This window comes from Caretta caretta, chromosome 7 (genome assembly GCF_965140235.1).
Source record: "Caretta caretta isolate rCarCar2 chromosome 7, rCarCar1.hap1, whole genome shotgun sequence".
In the NCBI taxonomy this organism is placed as follows: domain Eukaryota; kingdom Metazoa; phylum Chordata; order Testudines; family Cheloniidae; genus Caretta; species Caretta caretta.
Window position 1 is genome coordinate 5,871,731 of NC_134212.1, and position 24,563 is coordinate 5,896,293.

The window sequence follows — 24,563 nt, forward strand, 5'->3', positions numbered from 1 at the left end:
CCTCCAGAGAAAGGGAAGTGCCTAGAAAATGTAAAAGGAAACTTAGTTTGATAGCATCCTGTCTGGCAAGAACTCACTTATCAATAGCCAGGATGTGAAATCCTCATTTCTGAGTTGTTCTGTCATTGTAGTCCCCATTTCCCTATTGTTTGTCTGTATAAACTGTCTGGTTCTGTGATTGTTTCTGTCTGCTATATAATTAATTTTGCTGGGTGTAAACTAATTAAGGTGGTGGGATATAATTGGTTAAATAATCATGTTACAATATATTAGGACTGGTTAGTTAAATTTCAGTAAAATGATTGGTTAAGGTATAGCTAAACAGAACTCAAGTTTTACTATATAGTCTGCAGTCAATCAGGAAGTGGGCGGGGGGAGGAACAGGGACACAGGTAAGACTCTGTGGTGTCAGAGCTGGGAAGGGGGACACTAAGGAAGGAAACTGGAATCATGCTTGCTGGAAGTTCACCCCAATAAACACTGAATTGTTTGCACCTTTGGACTTCGGGTATTGTTGCTCTCTGTTCATGCGAGAAGGACCAGGGAAGTAAGCAGGTGAAGGAATAAGCCCCCTAACAAGGGGTAGTTACTCAGACATAGGGAGATGCCCAGAGACCCCCATGGCACATGGAGATAGAGTGTAATTATGGTCCTCTACACTCCATTCACCTGCACTCCCTTCCATACATCCCAGATAAGAGGTGTGACACCCATCAGAACACATGTGACCATCTTCCCCAGCAATGAATGCAAGGTAAAAAGGTGTGGCTCCCAAGCGCTTTGCATCGAATTTCAGCTAATATCACTGCACTTGAGAGCTTTTCCTTTTTTAGAGAAAGCTTTCAGCCATCCAACTCAAGCAAGGATGGTGGCAGCAGCTGCTGGAGGCTCTTGTTAAGGACAGAACTGTGTGTCACGGGGACAGCAGCAGCCTCCTGAACCAGAGTTAAATTGTCTTTCTCCACAGCGTGTGATTTATACTGTGGATTGATGTCTCAAATGGCATTAGCATCTCCCACTGTTTCATACCATAGTTCTGAAACTTGGAAATCTAACTCAGTGGTTAACCCCAACTGTAATGCTCAGATAATGTAACTGATCAATGCTCTTTACCACATATAGCATTAGTAGGCAGCTAGCAAATATACTATTTTCAGGGCAATGTTACTTTAATCAATTAAAGCTACAATCTATGTAACTAACAAAGCTGTCTCAATTCTGTACCATATTGGTTAGGGGGTGTGCTGCTGTATACCCTCTACTCTTTGTCTGTCAGTGTCTTTAGACTGTAATCCCTTTTGGAGAGGGAATCTCTCTGTATAGTGCCTACCACCATGGGGCCCCAATCCCTATTGAAGCCTTTAGGTACTACAGTAATGTAAAATTTCCTTCTACTGCTAAACTATCTAGGTTTCTTAGGCACAAATGAACACGTTCCATGAGTAATTCTGGGACTGTCACTAGTTCTTTTTTGCTCACAAATATTAGCCCTGCTTTCTAAACATAATAGCTTACTATGAAACAAAATACTGAACATTGTACATGAACATAGTACATTACATCTGTATTATAGATTTAATGAACTGAGATCTGAAAACATGAATGTAACGTTTATACAGTTCAGTTGTTTACATAATGAAGCAGACTGTAAAAACCCTACTTCTCACTTATAATTTTCTTAGCTACAGCATATCAACTCATACAGTATACATTACTTCCAAAATGGTCTTAAACATCTAAATTTTTCATTCCGTTATTTTTTTTAAAAAAGTGTTACATATTAATTACTCTGGAAAGTTTCTGAACTCTATTTAGCAGCAAATCTCCTTTCTTGATGGTTTCTTGGTACTGCCAGTTCTTGCTATCAGGCCTACAAATTATGAAGAAAGGGTTTTAGAGTAAGAAGTCACATTAAACCATGACAAGCTTTTCAATAACTGTCAATTCAGTAACTGATTAGAATATACAGCGTTACACCAGATTATAGATACTGTACCTGTTAGTTTCGACTATCTCGTTTACTTTGTCTATTTTGCAATGCAGTCGCCCAGCTGCAATAAATCTTGAAAGCTCCCTAGTTAAAAAAAAAAAAAAAAATATGTTCAATCTATAGATGTTGCACAGAAGAGTTGCAGGCCGCCCCCAAAGTGTCTTGTTTTCCTCCCACCCCACTTTTAAAGAAATGCCTTAAAGTTCTTTTTCCCCTACAGCTGTTTTTAGAAGAGCCTTTCATGTTCCACCTTTGCTCATCTACTTCCTTTTCTTCTTTTAAACTGCACCTCATTTGTTTGGACATTAGGAGGTGGTGGTGTATTGTGTACATTTAGTTTTTATTCTACTGTACAGCTCCTGAGCATTTGACACGGTCTACAGTTACATTAGTGGAATGGCTCCGAGGCAAGGCTATTACATGAAATAACTGGGTCATTGCTTCCTAAAAACTTATACTCTGAACCCGGGTAAGGACCCTCTATTCAGAACTCCCTATTCAGCCCAGGCTCCTACTGAAGCCAATAGGAGTTTTGTCTCGTCACCAAATGCAGAGTGATGTATTTCATGCTTTGTGGAAAGCCCCCTTTCAATTCTGGAGGTTGAAGTAAGTTAGCAGAAGGCAGCAACACAAACATGGTTATCCCACCATTTCTATTTCTCCTACTACAAACCGTGTCCAGCTCATTCAATCCAAAATCCATGTATGTCTCCCTTAATCTCTTGCCACACACAGTGCAAGCATGCTGAAGGTACCAAACCCTTCCTATCATCTCCTGATTTTGTGGGTCAGCTGAAGGAGCCAACAGTCTCCTTATCAACTCTGAGCACCCCCACATCCTCCTTCTGCACATATGTTCTGATGCTGAATCTTTATCCCACCAGCAATGTTAAATGAACTATCCTCAGTGATGGGCCGTAGCACCTGTGCTCAAATTACTCTGAATAGACAATCCTCTTCCCAGTTGCCACTGCCCTCCTATATCTCTGAAAAATTCAATCATACAGCATACTTCTCATGTTTCAGCCCCTCCTATAACGGAGAGTAGCCTTACTACACATTTTTACCCACCCTAGTCCCTGGCCTGAAAGTTTCTGCCCACAAGGCACAAACCTGCCTAACTGCCTAGCATTGCAAGTAGCTGATTTAGCACAACCTGTCAGCGATTTTATATGTTTTTCTAAGAGAAACAGTACAAAATTGTTTGACATTTCCTAATAGCCCTGCATGTTAGATTGTTTGCTTAATAAATTGCTGCTCACGTTAATTTTGTTTCCTGGTCCAACTAACGCTTATGAGGCCATATCGCAATATAACAAATGAGAGTGGTTTATTATGGATCAAAGTGTGGATATGAAGGAAAAAATAATGCTGGTGCTGAACAAGTGCCTGTGAATGGATAAGGACTGGTTACACTCTTCGTGTTGGTCTGTTTCCACAGAACTGTTTGTGGCGAGGAAAGAAGTGACAATGAAAATAAACAAACCCATATTCCCATAGTAGAGCATGACAACATGGAGAAGTACCTATAGTAAACCAGGTAAGTTACAATCATTAATAGAAACTGGTATAACTTAAGTGCTGATCTCATTAATATGATTATATTCAGTTTCCTTTCAAATGTTCATTTTTTGCTTTACTAATTTATTTATGTACATTTCAGTCAGGACTCAGATTCCTGCCCATTTTTTCTTAATTGGGAATATTTTAAAAAAATACTTATAGATGGAAGCAAGTTGTTTCTCTAGAGATATTCAAACACAAGCTGGCTGTTATAGGTATAGCCACTAAACTTTCACCCTAGATTTAACTTCAAATCCCAATATAGGTCACAGTGAAAACCAGTTGTTTGGTCTCACCTTAGAACTGGAACTGCAAGTGCAGACTGAGGTGTGATTTTGCAAAGCTTGCACAACAGCTGCCTACACTTTACCTGATTTAAACAACAAATATCAGGTCCAATCTACACAGCAATTATAAAGTGAGTCAGGCGATCCAGTTAAAACTTGTGGTGAAGATTGGACTTTATGTTCCAGTTTTGGGACACTTGACAGTCAAAATTTAAAGAACATGATGAAGTCTCATCTACATCATAACTTTTAAGTGTGTTATATCCTAGTTCCCTAAATTCAATTGTAGTTGTCCAGATAGCCCTTAGTCTTACCATGTAAAGAAAAAAATATTTTCCTAAGGTATCTCATGATGCTTCATGTGTAAAAACTAAATATACATTTCTTATGCAGAGAGAAAATGAAATACTGGACAATGATTTTTTTTTTTAAACAGACTAAAGTTTAACTGATTTCTACCCTTAAACATGAGATTAGTAAAAAATAATCTTGCATGCATACACAGATAACTTGGTTTGTGGATGGTCTAATATCTCTTCTCTCTATTTGATATCATCTGTTTATTTGTAGCAGGATCATTGTAAACTCGTTACTTTATAAACAATGACTAAAGTCTCTAACTTACGAAAGTTACTTTTCACTTACTGATCTATGAATTCTACACCGACTCCAAAAGCTTCTGCCATGTACCCTAGTGTCAGTGACCGGTAGGATTCTAGGAGCTGGCTGTAAGCATGGATTCTCATTTCCCGTACATAATAACGGTAGTGAGGAGCAAACAGCCAATCTTTTTTCATCTCTTGCTCTACAATAGCTGAAAAGATAAAAATCACAAATACAGTCTATAATCTCTTAGAGTTAATCTATTCCTGGTTATACAAATAAAAAAAAACAAACCACCCCACATAACAAAGTTCAATAAGCAACATGACATGGTATGTGGTCGTACAGGATCCTTGTGTCCCGTACGTGTGCATTGAGATATAAACGCACAACCAAAGTAGATATTCACATCTTTAACGATAACACTTGGTTTCTGTTTGCTTCATCAAAACTTGTTCTTAATAGAACAGTGGAGGGTAAGACTAGCTTTCTATTGAGAGGGTCTTAAACTGGCTTTAAGAAACTACAGATGCTTCAGGAGCTCTTAGTTTTTGTCAGACTGGCATGTGCAGTTCTCAGCAGCAGCTGAGGTCTGCAGCTGAGATTTTCTGCCCTCTGCTTCTGGTTGCAGGGCAGCCATTCGGACCCAGTCTTCTCCAAAGTAAAGGGGAAGATTTTTTTAAAATTCTTATTTTTGCTACCCTAGAACCCATTTTCATGGAAACTGGAACAGAAACCAGCAGCATGAAAACTGACAGCACAGTGACAACAATGAAGAATGGATTTTAAAACTGCTTCCTTTCCTCATTTCTGCACTGTTCCCACAGAAACCAGTTCAAAACCGCCCTTAATAGCCAGCGGCTATGAAATCTCCCCTTTGTAATTTAAACCTGAAAGTTCAGATTTTAAAAATTTAGAATCCTTTGACTTCCTGAAGCATCCAGTGTTTTAAATTTATAAAAAACTGTCTTCATTTTTAAAGGAAGCCTTCCAGAATTCCCATTTTAATGGAGTTAAGTACTATTAGGGTCCCAATTCCACAATCAGGAATCTTGTATTTGCACACAGCTTATGGGTCTGACCACAGAATTAGGACCAAAGATAGCAAACTAGCTCTTTGATCGCATCCTGTAAGATGGTACTAGGTGCCTACATTGTCAGAACCTTCCCTCATCCAACAAGATGCCACCTTTCAAAATGCTCATTTTGTAAGAAAAACATTTTAGAGAGCCATAAATCCTTGCAAGAGCAGCTTACTTTACCTCACTGTGCTGCAAAGGGAAAGTGGTATTTAGGAGTGATTCACCTAAAGTAAATGGATGATTTTAACTGTCAGGGGTTTGACAACACTAACTACACCTATAGCCCATCCCCTAGGCAATTCTACAAAACTCAGCTACGATTTGTAGCAAGCTGCTCACAGGACCTAATGAGAAACACAGGACAATGATACTGGTGTATGAAACATCCTTACCTAATGACTGGAAGAAGACTGAATAACGACATTCATAGAGTGAAAAAAGATACTGTCGTACTGTTGGTAAACTATGCAACACTTCCAGAATCTCTGCCCCTTTAATAACCTGAAAGCAATCGAACAACATTTAGAAGTTTCATATACTAGTCAGAGAGAGAGAGAGAACATTAAGAACAATTTGATCAGCTTGAATCAGTGCAGTAATTTGCTTTACTTGCCTTCTCTCTAAGGTCAGGTCTGTCTAACGCGATCATACTGACGTAGACAGTATATGTTACAAATGTTTTGTAATCCATAAGTTCATAGGATGTAAATGTTGAAACTGTATCAAGAAAGAGTTCTGCTGCTTGTTTGAAATCTCGAATAGCTACGCAGTAAAGACCTTGGTAGACTTTTAGACGATTTCTCCTGTCCCAGTCTCCTCCTTCCTCTATTAGACTTAAAACAAATAAGATATATAGTTACATGTTTTATCTGAAATAATGAGTACAGTACATTTAACAAGGTTAGAGTGCATAAGGAAGTCTTAGTTATGAAGTACACTATATCGCAACCATTAGAGCTTCAAAAATGCACTTGTCAGTCATAGGTGGGACGCTTTCCTTGGTAAGTGAGGCCAGAATTCAAGCTACATTTTAAAAAATTAAAAAGTTTCTAGCTGATTTAGTTGTGATGATAATTTTCCAAATGTGAACCTATCCAGTACTGTGATCCTGAGTCCGCAGACACACACCTCCAATGCCTGTTGTTCAGCTTTGCTCACCAGTAGTAGACTAAACATTTAAAAAAACTGTTAGGAAAAACCACCAAAATCTATGGGCAGCTGTGAAACTTTCAAGACCCCTGTAATGCTGCTGTAGCCATGAGCAGCAGCAGAGGCAGGGCCAGGAGCCATTCACAGGGGAGAACACAAAAAATAGTGACTGAGGGAAGAGTACAGTTAAAGATCTCTCATTGCAACAGCCAAGATGATCAGGAACCAGTAGTGGAGACCAGCTCATTGGAGCAGCCTGAAAGCGCCATGGTGTTAAGGGGAAAAAAGTTCCTTCTCCCTTCTAGCAGCTATAGGCAGGAAGAGGTTTGAAATTAAAACTCATCAAATACAGGCCAGTCAGGAGCAGACACAAAAGATTCAAGCCCCAAGGAGTGTCCAAGGGCAGCAAATATCCTCACAGAAATCCCAACACCTCCATCTCCCCGCTCCCAGCAGCTGGAGGTTGTAAGGGCACCAGCGTTTCCATATGGGATTGCCCCATGACTAACTGATCCAGCATCCACTCATCTTTCATATCTAACTCTAGCTAGTGGGTTTATTCCTCTGGCTAGTTGGTATCTGATAAGTTTTTCAAGCCCTGGTTAGAATCGTTTGTGTCTTTCATAACTTTACTTAGGACCATAATGTATAACTAGATTTAATTTAAAATTAGTAAATAATGAGAACACAAATGTCACTTTATTTAAATTATAAAGTCTTTGTACCAGGAACTCCTATTTCTTTCAGATTGCAAAATGCACTGTGCACTCATAATAAGAATAAATACTAATTTTTTAAAATTATTAACAAATAAGCCAAACTTATTCACTCGTAATCAGGCAGTTCTATAGCTATCTTCAAACCTAGTGTTTTGTTAGACATATGCAACCAATGATGCTTTACTTCAAACAGTGATATTTGCCACAAATCTAACAATGGTACCTTTTTGCCTTTTCGATATTCCGTGTGATGAGGTCATTATCCATGTAAAACAAGCCAATTCTTAGAAGGTAGAACACAATATCCAGACGATGTCCCAGGGCCACAGTTTTGTCATATGTCTTACGAAAAGCAGTCAGAGCTCCTTCCTAACAAGACAATATTTTTTAATATTAAAACATAAAAAGGAACTGGCACCCCACTAAAATGTCTTATCAAGAGAAGCTGCCTTGGGTGTTACCAGGGTAGCGTAGAGATTTATCTTGCTGACGGACATTTCAGCAGTACTGCGGGGGCAAAAAAAAAAAAAAAAACCACAGGCAAGTGAAACATGTCTTGGCACTTAAAAAAGCTGGCAGCTAACTTAGAAAGCCAGTTTAAACTAAGTTAACATACTCTGATCAAGATGCACCATCCATAACAGAACTGTACAACTGTCTATCCTAAATAATTAAAATACCAACCTTTTTCAAAAAAGGAGATTAACATTCACAACCTGTCAAAGTTTAAATCTGAAGTTCCAAAAGTTACTCCCAAAATAGCTTAACAGAGTCCCCAATGCTTATATAAATACAGTAACTAACTCGCATTGCATATGCAATTATGATGTAACAGCTTAAAAACACAACACTAGGTAGGTACAAAATACTGTCTACAAAATGTTTTGAAAAGTTTTAAATGGCAAACTTTTATTTGTTCTCCTCTTAGTTTGCCTTTCACTTCCCAGTTTTATACCCCTTTCCTTTCTCTTGCTGCACTGCTTAGATCTCACCACTCACTCCACCCATGCGTGGTTCTATTTTCTCCAGATCATGAGTCAGTGGGCCTCCTCTAAATGGATAGCACGCATAAATTTGCCTGGTTTGAAAGTAGAAGGATGATTTTAATGACAGCAGCCCAAGGAACCTGAGCCTTTAACTCACCTTGTCCCCAATTCGGCACAGGTACTCAGCCTTGGCCATCATTGCATCGCGGATTTCACTCTCCCCCAAGATCTTTTCAGCATCTTCCAGTTCATTGTCGAGACGTTTCAACTCTTCCTCATTTGCCTTTTTCATCTTATTCAACAGCTCCATGTCCATCTGCCAGTCAAGGGGCTTGCAGAGTGCTTCATAGTATGGGGCCATATCTGAAAGAGAAGTGGGGTAGCTCTCGCTGTCATAAACATTGCTGCAGGATCACATATCAATAGTCTGAAGTGCTAAAGGAAAACTCCCACTGACAGAGGGATATAACCAGATTAGTTATCAGGCAGCTGCCTCTTAAAAGGACATTTAGACACTATGCATTGAAGATTGTTTCAGGTTCTCTTCCTCTTTGACATTCTCCTGCCTCTTATGCACAATTCATTCACTTCCCTGGTCCACAGCCTGCTCTTTAGCTATTTCATCCACTTGTTGCCTCTTGCCATGCTTCTAGTCTGGCTATTAGGCTGTCTTTACTTGCTTATATAGCACAGAGCGCAACTGGACCCTGATACTAGACTAGCACTGCTAGGTGCTACTGCAAGATAAATAACAGCCCTTTCTCTTCAGCAGTAGAGACCGTGGGGCACAGAGACTGAGATGCACCCAAACCTCACAGAATAAGGTGATGCTGTGGAACACTAACCCCAAAAGGTCAGTCCCTATGGACAGACCTACCTCTCCTCTCCCCCCACCCCTATGAGTGCTGGCAGGGCACCCTGGGGGCCCACAGCTTGTTACCGGGGAAGGAGAGAAGCCCCAAGCTGCAACCCCTCAGCAGAGGACGGAATGGGGTCTGAGGTTGGGGGGATGTGGAGGGGGAAGAAATTGGCTGTGGGATGTTTGGGGAGGGAGGGGTTGGGAACTGGAGGATGGTGGGGAGTGGGGAATGGGACTGGGACCTCTAAGGGAATGGGGACTGCGTCTGGTGCTGGGGGATGTGGAAGAACGGAGGGGGAGGGACAAAAAGGGGGAGGAAAATGTGAGGGGAGAGGGCTGGGGGCTCATGCGCGGGGAGGCCAGGGGCCGGAGTGGGGGAGGGGGCCAATGAGGGAGCAGGACACTGAAGTAGGGGAGGGGGACCAAAGGGGGGAGAGGAGGGAATGGGAGTGGGGGCCAAGGGCCTGGGGGTGGGCAAGGGGGGAAGAGGAGGGGGGAGGGAAGGGAACGGGGGCGGAGTCCAGGGGCCCAGGAGGGAATGGGGCCGAAGAAGAGGAGAGGAGGGAACAGAGGGCTGGATCAGGGGAGAGGGCCCAGGAGAGAAGAGAACGGTGGCAGCGGAGGGGACCCGGGAGCGGGGGAGAGGTTGGGGTGGGGGAGGGGCTCAGGGGGAAAGTGGGATACCGGGAGGAAGCAGGAGCGCGGGAGAGGGCATGGCTCCTGCCTCATACTGAGAAAGAGGGACAATCAGTGAGTTATCTCAAGTGCCTATACACAAATGCAAGACGCCTGGGAAACAAGCAGGGAGAACTGGAAGTCCTGGCACAGTCAAGGAATTATGATGTGATTGGAATAACAGAGACTTGGTGGGATAACTCACATGACTGGAGTACTGTCATGGATGGATAAAAACTGTTCAGGAAGGACAGGCAGGGCAGAAAAGGTGGGGGAGTTGCACTGTATGTAAGGGAGCAGTATGACTGCTCAGAGCTCCGGTACGAAACTGCAGAAAAACCCGAGAGTCTCTGGGTTAAGTTTACAGGCGAGAGCCACAAGGGTGATGTCATGGTGGGAGTCTGCTATAGACCACCGGAGCAGGGGGATGAAGTGGACGAGGCTTTCTTCCGGCAACTCACGGAAGTTACTAGATCGCTAGTCAGCCTCACCTCAGTCCCTGGAAAAATCATGGAGCAGGTCCTCAAGGAATCAATTCTAAAGCACTTAGAGGAGAGGAAAGTGATCAGGAACAGTCAGCATGGATTCACCAAGGGCAAGTCATGCCTGACTAATCTATTTGCCTTCTATGATGAGATAACTGGCTCTGTGGATGAGGGGAAAGCAGTGGACATGTTGTTCCTTGACTTTAGCAAAGCTTTTGACATGGTCTTCCACAGTATTCTTGCCAGCAAGTTAAAGAAGTATGGGCTGGATGAATGGACTATAAGGTGGATAGAAAGCTGGCTAGATTGTTGGGCTCAATGGGTAGTGATCAATGGCTCCATGTCTAGTTGGCAGCCAGTAACAAGTGGAGTGCCCCAATGGTCGGTCCTCGGGCCGGTTTTGTTCAATATCTTCATTAATGATCTGGAGGATGGCGCAGACTGCACCCTCAGAAAGGTTGCAGATGACACTAAACTGGGAGGAGTGGTAGATACACTGGAGGGTACGGATAAGATACAGAGGGACCTAGACAAATTAGAAGATTGGGCCAAAAGAAATCTGATGAGGTTCAACAAGGACAAGTGCAGAGTCCTGCACTTAGGATGGAAGAATCCCATGCACCGCTACAGACTAGGGACCGAATGGCTAGTCAGCAGTTCTGCAGAAAAGGACCTAGGGGTTACAGTGGACAAGAAGCTGGATATGCGTCAACAGTGTGCCCTTGTTGCCAAGAAGGCCAATGGCATTTTAGGCTGTATAAGCAGGAGCATTGACAGCAGATTGAGGGACATGATCGTTCCCCTCTATTTGGCATTGGTGAGGCCTCATCTGGAGTACTGTGTCCAGTTTTGGGCCCCACACTACAAGAAGGATGTGGAAAAATTGGAAAGAGTCCAGCGAAGGGCAACAAAAATGATTAGGGGACTGGAACACATGACTTATGAGGAGAGGCTGAGGGAACTGGGGATGTTTAGTCTTCAGAAGAGAAGAATGAGCGGGGATTTGATAGCTGCTTTCAACTACCTGAAAGGGGGTTCCAAAGAGGATGGATCTAGACTGTTCTCAATGGTAGCAGATGACAGAACGAGGAGTAATGGTCTCAAGTTGCAGTGGGGGAGGTTTAGGTTGGATATTAGGAAAAACTTTTTCACTAGGAGGGCGGTGAAGCACTGGAATGCGTTACCTAGGGAGGTGGTGGAATCTCCTTCCTTAGAAGTTTTTAAGGTCAGGCTTGACAAAGCCCTGGCTGGGATGATTTAATTTGGGATCGGTCCTGCTTCGAGCAGGGAGTTGGACAAGATGACCTTCTGAGGTCCCTTCCAACCCTGATATTCTATGAGGGGGGAAGAGGAGGGGCCCAGGGGCCCGGGAGAGAAAGGGGCAGGGGAGGGGCCCAGGGAGGGAATGGGGGAGGGGAATGGGTAGTGGGGGAGAGGACCGGGGAGAGGAAGAGGCCGCACAGTAGGGGAGGGGTCCAGGGCCCAGGAGAGGAGGGGATCAGGCAGTGAGGGGGGCCCGGGAGAGGAAGGGGAGGGCAGGTGGGGGCCAGGGCCCGGGAGGGAAGGGGACCACGCAGTAGGGGAGGGGGCGGGGGCCAGGGCCAGGGCCCGGGAAGGAGGGAGGGAGGGGGGCCCGGGAGAGGAGGGGGAGGGGAGTGGCAGGGAGGGGGCCGGGGCCCAGGAGAGGAGGGGGAGGGGTGGGCCAGGGCCGGGGCCAGGGCCCGGGAGGGAAGGGGACCGCGCTGTAGGGGAGGGGGCCGGGGCCTGGGAGAGGAGAGGGGGAGGGGAGGGGGCCAGGGCCCGGGAGAGGAGGGGGAGGGTGGGCCGGGGCCAGGGCGGGAAGGGGACCGCGCAGTAGGGGAGGGGGCCAGGGCCCGGGAAGGAGGGAGGGAGGGGGGCCGGGGAGAGGAGGGGGAGGGGGTCAGGCGGTGAGGGGGGCCGGGGCCGGGGAGAGGAGGGGGAGGGGAGGGGGCCGGGGCCGGGGAGAGGAGGGGGAGGGCAGGTGGGGGCCAGGGCCCGGGAGGGAAGGGGACCACGCAGTAGGGGAGGGGGCGGGGGCCAGGGCCCAGGAAGGAGGGAGGGAGGGGGGCCCGGGAGAGGAGGGGGAGGGTAGGGGGCCGGGGCCGGGGAGAGGAGGGGGAGGGGGGGCCGGGGAGAGGAGGGGGAGGGGTGGGCCGGGGCCGGGGCAGGGCCCGGGAGGGAAGGGGACCGCGCAGTAGGGGAGGGGGCCAGGGCCCGGGAAGGAGGGAGGGAGGGGGGCCCGGGAGAGGATAGGGGGAGGGGAGGGGGGCCCGGGAGAGGAGGGGGAGGGGAGGGGGCCGGGGCCCGGGAGAGGAGGGGGAGGGTGGGCCAGGGCCCGGGAGGGAAGGGGACCGCGCAGTAGGGGAGGGGGCCAGGGCCCGGGAAGGAGGGAGGGAGGGGGGCCCGGGAGAGGATAGGGGGAGGGGAGGGGGGCCCGGGAGAGGAGAGGGGGAGGGGAGGGGGCCGGGGCCGGGGAGAGGAGGGGGGAGGGGGGGCCGGGGCCGGGGCAGGGCCCGGGAGGGAAGGGGACCGCGCAGTAGGGGAGGGGGCCAGGGCCCGGGAAGGAGGGCTCGGCCCGGCCCGGCCCGGCCCGCACTCACTGTGGCGCCGCACGGCCGCCATGAGCTCCTCGCGCACGGCGGGCTCGGGGCGCTGCGGCCGCAGGCTGAGGAGGAAGCGGAGCTGGGCGATGCGCAGGTCGGGGTTCTTGGGCAGCCCCTCCTCCTCCAGGTTCTCCAGCGGCATGGCGGGGCCGGGGCAGCGGGCGGCCGGCGGCGGCGGGGAGCGGCGCGGCCAGTGACTCAGCCGCCGAGAGACGGAAACCGGCGGCGGCCGCTTCCGCCCGCCCGGCCCTCGGTCCCGGTCCCGGCTCCGCCTCGCAGCGCCCCCTGCCGGCTCCCGGGAGCGGCCCGGCCAGGCGCCGAGCGGCCCCGCTGCCGCACAGATGCCGCCAGCACCCGGCGCCCCGCCTCCGCCCACAGCGCGCTAGAGACCCCCCGACACCCGCCATGAGACCCCCAGAGACACCCCCCGACACCGACCCCCCCGCCCCCCCTGAGACCGACACCCGCCATGAGACCCCCAGAGACACCCGCCATGAGACCCCCAGAGACACCCCCCCGACACCGACCCCCCCGCCCCCCCTGAGACCGACACCCGCCATGAGACCCCCAGAGACACCCGCCATGAGACCCTCAGAGACACCCCCCCACACACCGCCCCCCCTGAGACCGACACCCGCCATGAGACCCCCAGAGACACCCGCCAAGAGACCCCCAGAGACACCCCCCGACACCGACCCCCCCGCCCCCCGCCCCCCCTGAGACCGACACCCGCCATGAGACCCCCAGAGACACCCCCCCACACACCGACCCCCCCGCCCCCCCTGAGACCGACACCCGCCATGAGACCCCCAGAGACACCCCCCGACACCGACCCCCCCGCCCCCCGCCCCCCCTGAGACCGACACCCGCCATGAGACCCCCAGAGACACCCGCCATGAGACCCTCAGAGACACCCCCCCACACACCGCCCCCCCTGAGACCGACACCCGCCATGAGACCCCCAGAGACACCCCCCCACCCACCGCCCCCCCTGAGACCGACACCCGCCAAGAGACCCCCAGAGACACCCCCCGACACCGACCCCCCCGCCCCCCGCCCCCCCTGAGACCGACACCCGCCATGAGACCCCCAGAGACACCCCCCCACCCACCGCCCCCCCTGAGACCGACACCCGCCAAGAGACCCCCAGAGACACCCCCCGACACCGACCCCCCCGCCCCCCACCCCCCCTGAGACCGACACCCGCCATGAGACCCCCAGAGACACCCGCCATGAGACCCTCAGAGACACCCCCCCACACACCGCCCCCCCCGCCACCCGCCCCCCCTGAGACCGACACCCGCCATGAGACCCCCAGAGACACCCGCCAAGAGACCCCCAGAGACACCCCCCGACACCGACCCCCCCGCCCCCCGCCCCCCCTGAGACCGACACCCGCCATGAGACCCCCAGAGACACCCCCCGACACCGACCCCCCCGCCCTCCCTGAGACCGACACCCGCCATGAGACCCCCAGAGACACCCGCCATGAGACCCTCAGAGACACCCCCCCGCCCCCCGCCCCCCCTGAGACCGACACCTGCCATGAGACCCCCAGAGACACCCCCCGACACCGACCCCCCCGCCCCACCCCCCTGAGACCGACACCCGCCATGAGACCCCCAGAGACACCCGCCATGAGACCCTCAGAGACACCCCCCCGACACCGACCCCCCCGCCCCCCGCCCCCCCTGAGACCGACACCCGCCATGAGACCCCCAGAGACACCCCCCGACACCGACCCCCCCGCCCCCCGCCCCCCCTGAGACCGACACCCGCCATGAGACCCCCAGAGACACCCCCCGACACCGACCCCCCCGCCCCCCGCCCCCCCTGAGACCGACACCCGCCATGAGACCCCCAGAGACACCCCCCGACACCGACCCCCCCGCCCTCCCTGAGACCGACACCCGCCATGAGACCCCCAGAGACACCCGCCATGAGACCCTCAGAGACACCCCCCCGCCCCCCGCCCCCCCTGAGACCGACACCTGCCATGAGACCCCCAGAGACACCCCCCGACACCGACCCCCCCGCCCCACCCCCCTGAGACCGACACCCGCCATGAGACCCCCAGAGACACCCGCCATGAGACCCTCAGAGACACCCCCCCGACACCGACCCCCCCGCCCCCCGCCCCCCCTGAGACCGACACCCGCCATGAGACCCCCAGAGACACCCGCCATGAGACCCTCAGAGACACCCCCCCGACACCGCCCCCCCCGCCCCCCGCCCCCCCTCAGACCGACACCCGCCATGAGACCCCCAGAGACACCCGCCATGAGACCCCCAGAGACACCCCCCCGACACCGCCCCCCCCGCCCCCCCTGAGACCGACACCCACCATGAGACCCCCAGACACACTCCCCCGACACCGACCCCCCCGCCCCCCGCCCCCCCTGAGACCGACACCCGCCATGAGACCCCCAGAGACACCCGCCATGAGACCCCCAGAGACACCCCCCCGACACCGACCCCCCCGCCCCCCCTGAGACCGACACCCGCCATGAGACCCCCAGAGACACCCCCCCGACACCGACCCCCCCGCCCCCCGCCCCCCCTGAGACCGACACCCGCCATGAGACCCCCAGAGACACCCGCCATGAGACCCCCAGAGACACCCCCCCGACACCGACCCCCCCGACACCCGCCATGACACCCTCAGAGACACCCCCCCCGACACCCACCATGACACCCTCCGAGACACCCCCCCTGACACCGACCCCCCCGACACCCGCCATGAGACCCCCAGAGACACCCCCCCGACACCGACCCCCCCCGAGACCGACACCCGCCATGAGACCCCCAGAGACACCCCCCCCGACACCGACCCCCCCGCCCCCCGCCCCCCCTGAGACCGACACCCGCCATGAGACCCCCAGAGACACCCGCCATGAGACTCTCAGAGACACCCCCCCACACACCGACCCCCCCGCCACCCGCCCCCCCTGAGACCGACACCCGCCATGAGACCCCCAGAGACACCCGCCATGAGACCCTCAGAGACACCCCCCCCACACCGACCCCCCCGCCACCCCGCCCCCCCTGAGACCGACACCCGCCATGAGACCCCCAGAGACACCCGCCATGAGACCCTCAGAGACACCCCCCCACACACCGACCCCCCCGCCACCCGCCCCCCCTGAGACCGACACCCGCCATGAGACCCCCAGAGACACCCGCCATGAGACCCTCAGAGACACCCCCCCACACACCGACCCACCCGCCCCCCCTGAGACCGACACCCGCCATGAGACCCCCAGAGACACCCCCCCGACACCGACCCCCACTGAGACCGACACCCGCCATGAGACCCTCAGAGACACCCGCCGACACCCGCCATGGGACCCTCAGAGACACCCCCCCCGACACCGACCCCCCTGAGACCGACACCCGCCATGAGACCCTCAGAGACACCCCCCGACACCCTCAGAGACACCCCCCCGACACTGACCCCCCCGACATGAGACCCTCAGAGACACCCGCCGACACCCGCCATGAGACCCTCAGAGACACCCCCCCCAACACCGACCCCCCCCGACACCCGCCATGACACCCTCAGAGACACCCCCCCTGACACCCGCCATGACACCCTCAGAGACACCCCACCTGACACCGACCCCCCCGACACCCGCCATGACACCCTCAGAGACACCCCCCTGACACCCGCCATGACACCCTCAAAGACACCCCCCCCTGACACCGACCCCCCCGACACCCGCCATGAGACACCCAGAGACACCCGCCGACACCCGCCATGAGACCCTCAGAGACACCCCCCCGACACCGACCCCCCTGAGACCGACACCCGCCATGAGACCTCCAGAGACACCCCCCGACACTGACCCCCCCGACACCCGCCCCCCCTGAGACCGACACCCGCCATGAGACCCCCAGAGACACCCCCCCGACACCGACCCCCCCCGCTCCCCCTGAGACCGACACCCGCCATGAGACCCCCAGAGACACCCGCCATGAGACCCTCAGAGACACCCCCCCACACACCGCCCCCCCCGCCACCCCGCCCCCCCTGAGACCGACACCCGCCATGAGACCCCCAGAGACACCCGCCATGAGACCCTCAGAGACACCCCCACACACACCGACCCCCCCGCCACCCGCCCCCCCTGAGACCGACACCCGCCATGAGACCCCCAGAGACACCCGCCATGAGACCCTCAGAGACACCCCCCCGACACCGACCCCCACTGAGACCGACATCCGCCATGAGACCCTCAGAGACACCCCCCCCGACACCGACCCCCCTGAGACCGACACCCGCCATGAGACCCCCAGAGACACCCCCCGACACCCTCAGAGACACCCCCCCGACACTGACCCCCCAGACATGAGACCCTCAGAGACACCCGCCGACACCCGCCATGAGACCCTCAGAGAAACCCCCCCCAACACCGACCCCCCCCGACACCCGCCATGACACCCTCAGAGACACCCCCCTGACACCTGCCATGACACCCTCAGAGACACCCCCCCGACACCGACCCCCCCGACACCCGCCATGAGACCCCCAGAGACACCCGCCGACACCCGCCATGAGACCCTCAGAGACACCCCCCCTGACACCGACCCCCCCGACACCCGCCATGAGACCCCCAGAGACACCCGCCATGAGACCCTCAGAGACACCCCCACACACACCGACCCCCCCGCCACCCGCCCCCCCTGAGACCGACACCCGCCATGAGACCCCCAGAGACACCCCCCCGACACCGATCCCCACTGAGACCGACATCCGCCATGAGACCCTCAGAGACACCCGCCGACACCCGCCATGAGACCCTCAGAGACACCCCCCCCGACACCGACCCCCCTGAGACCGACACCCGCCATGAGACCCTCAGAGACACCCCCGACACCCGCCATGACACCCTCAGAGACCACCCCCCTGACACCGACCCCCCTGACACCCGCCATGAGACCCTCAGAGACACCCCCCGACACCCGCCATGACACCCTCAGAGACACCCCCCCCGACACCCTCAGAGACACACCCCGACACCGACCCCCCCGACACCCGCCATGAGACCCTCAGAGACAACCCCCTGACACCGACCCCCCCGACACCCGCCATGACACCCTCAGAGACACCCCCCTGACACCCGCCATGACACCCTCAGAGACACCCCCCCCGACACCCGCCATGAGACCCTCAGAGACACCCCCGGACACTGACCCCCCCGACACCCTCAGAAACACTCCCCCTGACACCGACCCCCCCAACACCCGCCATGACACCCTCAGAGACACCCCCCGACACCCGCCATGACACCCTCAGAGACAACCCCCCTGACACCGACCCCCCTGACACCCGCCATGAGACCCTCAGAGACACCCCCCGACACCCGCCATGAGACCCTCAGAGACACCCCCCCGACACTGACCCCCCCGACACCCTCAGAAACACTCCCCCTGACACCGACCCCCCCAACACCCGCCATGACACCCTCAGAGACACCCCCCGACACCCGCCATGACCCCCTCAGAGACACCCCCCCTGACACTGACCCCCCCGACACCCGCCATGACACCCTCAGAGACACCCCCCCTGACACCGACCCCCCCGACACCCGCCATGAGACCCTCAGAGACACCCCCCGACACCCGCCATGACACCCTCAGAGACACCCCCCGACACCGACCCCCCCGACACCCTCAGAGACACCCCCCCTGACACTGACCCCCCGACACCCACCATGACACCCTCAGAGACACCCCCCCTGACACTGACCCCCCCGACACCCGCCATGACACCCTCAGAGACACCCCCCCTGACACCGACCCCCCCGATACCCTCAGAGACACCCCCCCGACACTGACCCCCCCGACACCCGCTATGAGACCCTCAGAGACACCCCCCGACACCTGCCATGACACCCTCAGAGACACCCCCCCGACACCGACCCCCCCGACACCCGCCATGGGACCCTCAGAGACACCCCCCGACACCTGCCATGACACCCTTAGAGACACCCCCCATGACACCAACACCCTCAGAGACATCCCATGACACCCCCGACACCCTCAGAGAACCCCCCGACACCCGCCATGACACCCTCAGAGACACCAACACCCCCGACACTCTCAGAGACACCCCCCCGACACCGACACCCTCAGAGACACCCCCCATGACACCAACACCCTCAGAGACATCCCATGACACCCCCGACACCCTCAGAGAACCCCCCGACACCCGCCATGACACCCTCAGAGACACCAACACCCCCGACACTCTCAGAGACACCCCCCGACACCGACACCCTCAGAGACACCCTCCATGACACCCCCATGACACCCCCGACACCCTCAGAGACACCCCCCGACACCCGCCTTGACTCCCTCAGAGACACCCCCGACACTGTCACCCCGACACCCTCAGAGACACCCTCCATGACACCCTCAGAGACACTCCCTGACACCTGCCATGACACCCTCAGAGACACCCCCCATGATACCCCCGACACCCTCACAGACACCCCCCCGACACCAACACCCCCAACACCCTCAGAGACACCCTCCATGACACCCCCCATGACACCCTCAGACACCCCCCTATGACACCCCCAACACCCTCAGAGACACTCCCCGACACCCGCCATGACTCCCTCAGACACCCCCCGACACTGACACCCGACACCCTCAGAAACACCGACACCCTCAGAGGCACCCCCCAGATACCGACACCTCCGACACCCTCAGAGACACCCCCGACACCCGCCATGACACCCTCAGAGACACCCCCCATGACACCCCCGACACCCTCAGAGACATCCCCCGACACCCGGACACCCTCAGAGACACCCCTGACACCTGCCATGACACCCTCAGAGACACCCCCCATGACACCCCTGACACCCTCAGAGACATCCCCCGACACCCGGACACCCTCAGAGACACCCCTGACACCTGCCATGACACCCTCAGAGATACCCCTCCTTAGGAGAGTGATCACTTTAGATAAGCTATTACCAGCAGGAGAGTGGGATCGGAGGAGAGAAAACCTTTTGATGTGATAAACACCCATTTTTTCACGATCTGTGTGTATAAAAACATCATCACTGCATTTTCCACTTTTATGCATCCGATGAAGTGAGCTGTAGTTCACGAAAGCTTATGCTCAAATAAATTGGTTAGTCTCCAAGGTGCCACAAGCACGCCTTTCCTCATGACACCGACACCCTCAGAGACACCCCCGGACACCCGCCATGACACCCTCAAAGACACCCCCAACACCCTCAGAGACACCCCCAACACCCTCAGAGACACCCCCTGACACCCGCCATGACACCCTCAGAGACACCCCCCGATACCGACACCCCGACGATGCCTCCAGAGACTCCTGACACCTCCCTCACAATGCCCTGGAGACCTCCCGAAACCAATACCACACATGATGCCCTCAGAGACCCCTCACACCCCGTCTCAATGCCCTATATCCTCAGAGACCCCTGACTCCAACACCAACACCTCCCCACCGATGCACCCAGAGACCCCAGATGCACCCACAGCCTCCTTCAAATGAGACATAAATATTTCACCATAGACTCCTCCCACTGACACAGACACTCCTCCCCCACACATTGACTCCACCCACAAAGAGAGACACCCAAAATACACCGTGACCTCAGTATAAGCAGACTCCACCAATGGATACACATGCACAAGCCACCAGTTCCCCCCCCACCCAAATGTTCAAATTTCTAATTGAAATGTGAAACATGTCTGTCAGCTCTAATATTTTACACTTTTCTAACACTTTTCATCTGTTGCTGTTAGCATCACACTGCGTAAAACATGTTATCTCTGCTGTAGCTTTCTTTTCTCCCTCATACACTTTTAAGGCCAAAATGGACCATTTGATCAGCTAGTCTGACCTCCTGCACATCGCAGGCCACAGAACCTCACCCACCCATTCTTGCAATAGGCCCATAACTTCTGGCTGAGTTACTGAAGTCCTCAACTCTCAATTTAAATTTTTCAAAAGTTATAGAGAATCCATCATTTACTCTACTTCAAACAAACATGTGACCGGTGCCCCATACTGCAGAGCAAGGCAAAAAAACTTCCAGGGTCTCTGCCAATCTGACCTGGGGAAAAATTCCTTCCTGAAACCCAATATGGCGATCAGTTAGACTCTGAGCATATAGGTGATACCCACCAGCTTCATCATTACTTCTTATTTTTAGTGAAAAGTCTGAGCATTTGTGATAATTTGAGCGTATACGATATTGTAGTGTGGGCATTAGAGTAGCAAACTGTTTTTGTTATTACTTATTTGTATTGTGGTAGCCCCTAGTGATGTCAGCTGAGATGGGGCCCCATTGTGTTAGACTGTAAAATCTGTAGGGCAGTGACTAGTATAGTACCTAAGGCCCCTATGTAGGAAAACACTTACATAGACAAGACATTATTTTTTAACACTCAGGGTTGGCAGTACTGCCTATGTATTTATAATTTAGACTGTGTTCAATTTCTACCTAATAAAATTTTATGATTGTTTTTATCCCTCCAAATATCTCAATTTGGTTATATTTTCCCAAGTTAACACATAAAGCCCATGTATTTCAGTCCATTTCTGGTGGTGTGATTTTGTTTGGAGACTGTAACATTATCTGGAGTCACTAGATGGCACTATGCATACAGATGATCTTGTATGAGTGATAGTATGACCGGGTCATTAGCAAAACTAGACAATCTATCTCTGTGTTGTTTAGTGGAAGTCTTGAGTTTGCAGACTGCTCCAGCAGAGTCGATAAATCATTTATATCTATGCTGAAAAGGCATAGGCTCAGATTACATCCATGTGTTTATTCCCCTCTCTTGCCTGAGGGCTGATTGCAAATTGTTTATTTTTCTTCAGTATTAGATAGGTTGGTAGATTGATACAGTGTCATGTTTTCTCACTAATTCCAGTTAGTATCAATTTAAGAGTCAATCCTGGGTGCCAGACTGAATCAAAAGATTTTTAAAAAGTTATATAAAGCAGAAAACTCTCATCCCCTTTTTTTTTTTATATGTTTGTTGATCATCTGCTGGGTAAAATGCAGTCAGTGGCTTAATACAGCTTGGCTTTTTATTATTACATTGTTATTGGCCAAACTCAAATGTATTATTGTTTCATTCAGAACAGTTGATGATGTTGTTGGTAATATAACGACCTCCGAGATTGTCTGAGTTGAGGGTCTCTCTCTACCTCCGAGATTGTCTGAGTTGAGGGTCTCTCTCTGCTTTTGGAGTGATTAGTCCTTCTGATCTTTTCTGAGGAAGTGTCAACATTGGGGAGGTCGGGCTAAAAATTTAAAAGGCTTTCTAAATTATTTCTATGCTGTGTTTTAGTATCAACTTGAGATGGAAGTAAATTTACAAAGGCAAAAATGGCAGCCAAGCACCTAGTTCCTACAGACTGCTAATGCAAGTTGGGCACCTAACTGCCATTAATGTCTTTGTAAATATTACCTATATTATCTGGTCTGTATGATTTTCTGCATTTGTGTTTCTGAAGGGTTTTCTCGAGTTTCAATATTGTGAAAGGGGTCTCCAGAATGGTTTGGTGGTTTTAAACTGCATCTTCAAGTGGAATCTTTTTAAAAATTATGCTCCTGTGCTCTTGAATAAGGTTTGGGGTTGGATTTCTTCATATAGATCTTGGAAGGAATTATTTTGTCCAGATTTTCCTACTGTGTATTCCTAAATTTTTTCTTTTTTATTGGGTTTAAATTCTTTACAGGTTTGCAAATAGAAATTGTTACCCAATGCGACTTTGATTTGTGCTAAATATTTTTAAATGGGATCTATTTTTTTTATTATTCCTGTCGAAGCACTAATTAGTTGTGCTGTGCTGTGGTGAATATGAGGTATGTTAGCTTCAAGTGTTTGTTTCAGTGTTTTAAGTTGGAGAGTTCCTTTGTTTTTCCCCTTTGCTTATGACAGCCTATAACTAACCCACAGAGACCTTCCTACCAAGACTACAAAAAGAAGGATTCTGGGTGGACTCTTCCTGAAGGTCGAAACAACAGACTGGACTTCTACATAGAGTGCTTCCGCCGACGTGCACGGGCTGAAATTGCGGAAAAGCAGCATCACTTGCCCCATAACCTCAGCTGTGCAGAACACAATGCCATCCACAGCCTCAGAAACAACTCTGACATCATAATCAAAAAGGCTGACAAAGGAGGTGCTGTCGTCATCATTAATAGGTTGGAATATGAACAAGAGATTGCTAGGCAGCTCTCCAACTCCACTTTCGACAAGCCTCTAATCCCACTGTGGGTTACCAAAAGAAACTACAGCATTTGCTCAAGAAACTCCCTGAAAAAGCACAAGAACAAATCCGCACAGACACACCCCTGGAACCCCAACCTGGGGTATTCTATCTGCTACCAAAGATCCATAAACCTGGAAATCCTGGACATCCCATCATCTCAGGCATTGGCACCCTGACAGCAGGATTGTCTGCTATCTTCGAGACACCACTGACTTCCTAAGGAAACTACAATCCATCGGTGATCTTCCTGAAAACACCATCCTGGCCACTACGGATGTAGAAGCCCTCTGCACCAACATTCCACACAAAGATGGACTGCAAGCCATCAGGAACAGTATCCCTGATAATGTCACGGCTAACCTGGTGGCTGAACTTTGTGACTTTGTCCTCACCCAAAACTATTTCACGTTTGGGGACAATGTATACCTTCAAATCAGCGGCACTGTTATGGGTACCCGCATGGCCCCACAGTATGCCAACATTTTTATGGCTGACTTAGAACAACGCTTCCTCAGCTCTCGTCCCCTAATGCCCCTACTCTACTTGCACTACATTGATGACATCTTCATCATCCGGACCCATGGAAAAGAAGCCCTTGAGGAATTCCACCATGATTTCAACAATTTCCATCCCACCATCAACCTCAGCCTGGACCAGTCCACACAAGAGATCCGCTTCCTGGACACTACAATGCTAATAAGCAATGGTCACATAAACACCACCCTATACCGGAAACCTACTGACGGCTATTCATACCTACATGCCTCCAGCTTTCACCCAGACCACACCACACAATCCATTGTCTACAGCCAAGCTCTATGATACAACTGCATTTGCTCCAACCCCTCAGACAGAGACAAACACCTACAAGATATCAAGCATTCTTACAACTATAGTACCCACCTGCGGAAGTGAAGAAACAGATTGATAGAGCCAGAAGAGTTCCCAGAAGTCACCTACTACAGGACAGGCCCAACAAAGAAAATAACAGAACGCCACTAGCCATCACCTTCAGCTCCCAACTAAAATCTCTCCAACGCATCATCAAGGATCTACAACCTATCCTGAAGGACGACCCATCACTCTCACAGATCTTTGGAGACAGGCCAGTCCTTGCTTACAGACAGCCCCCCAACCTGAAGCAAATACTCACCAGCAACCACACACCACACAACAGACCCACTAACCCAGGAACCTATCCTTGCAACAAAGCCCGATGCCAACTGTGTCCACATATCTATTCAGGGGACACCATCATA

At 52.5% G+C, this 24,563-nt stretch overlaps 1 protein-coding gene across 1 annotated transcript; it reads right to left on the reverse strand.

Annotated features, from left to right (window-relative positions):
• Positions 1-1,552: 1,552 nt before the first annotated feature.
• PSMD6 (proteasome 26S subunit, non-ATPase 6) lies at positions 1,553-13,256 on the reverse strand. The gene is made up of 8 exons (XM_048859099.2): positions 13,020-13,256; positions 8,537-8,742; positions 7,617-7,762; positions 6,139-6,358; positions 5,918-6,026; positions 4,486-4,654; positions 1,997-2,074; positions 1,553-1,870 (listed from the first exon to the last, which is right to left on the reverse strand). Exons 1-8 carry the CDS (start codon positions 13,162-13,164, stop codon positions 1,774-1,776), a joined length of 1,170 nt encoding a protein of 389 aa, XP_048715056.1. The 5' UTR covers positions 13,165-13,256; the 3' UTR covers positions 1,553-1,773.
• Between the last annotated feature and the right edge of the window lie 11,307 nt (positions 13,257-24,563).

Coding starts and splice junctions, on each gene's coding strand:
- PSMD6 (XM_048859099.2), bottom strand. CDS start 13,164: ATGCCGCTGGAGAACCTGGAGGAGGAGGGGCTGCCCAAGAACCCCGAC. Junction 7,763..8,536: donor TGTGCCGAATTGGGGACAAG/GTGAGTTAAAGG, acceptor TTGTCTTGTTAG/GAAGGAGCTCTGACTGCTTT. Junction 2,075..4,485: donor GGTGTAGAATTCATAGATCA/GTAAGTGAAAAG, acceptor TTTTTTAACTAG/GGAGCTTTCAAGATTTATTG.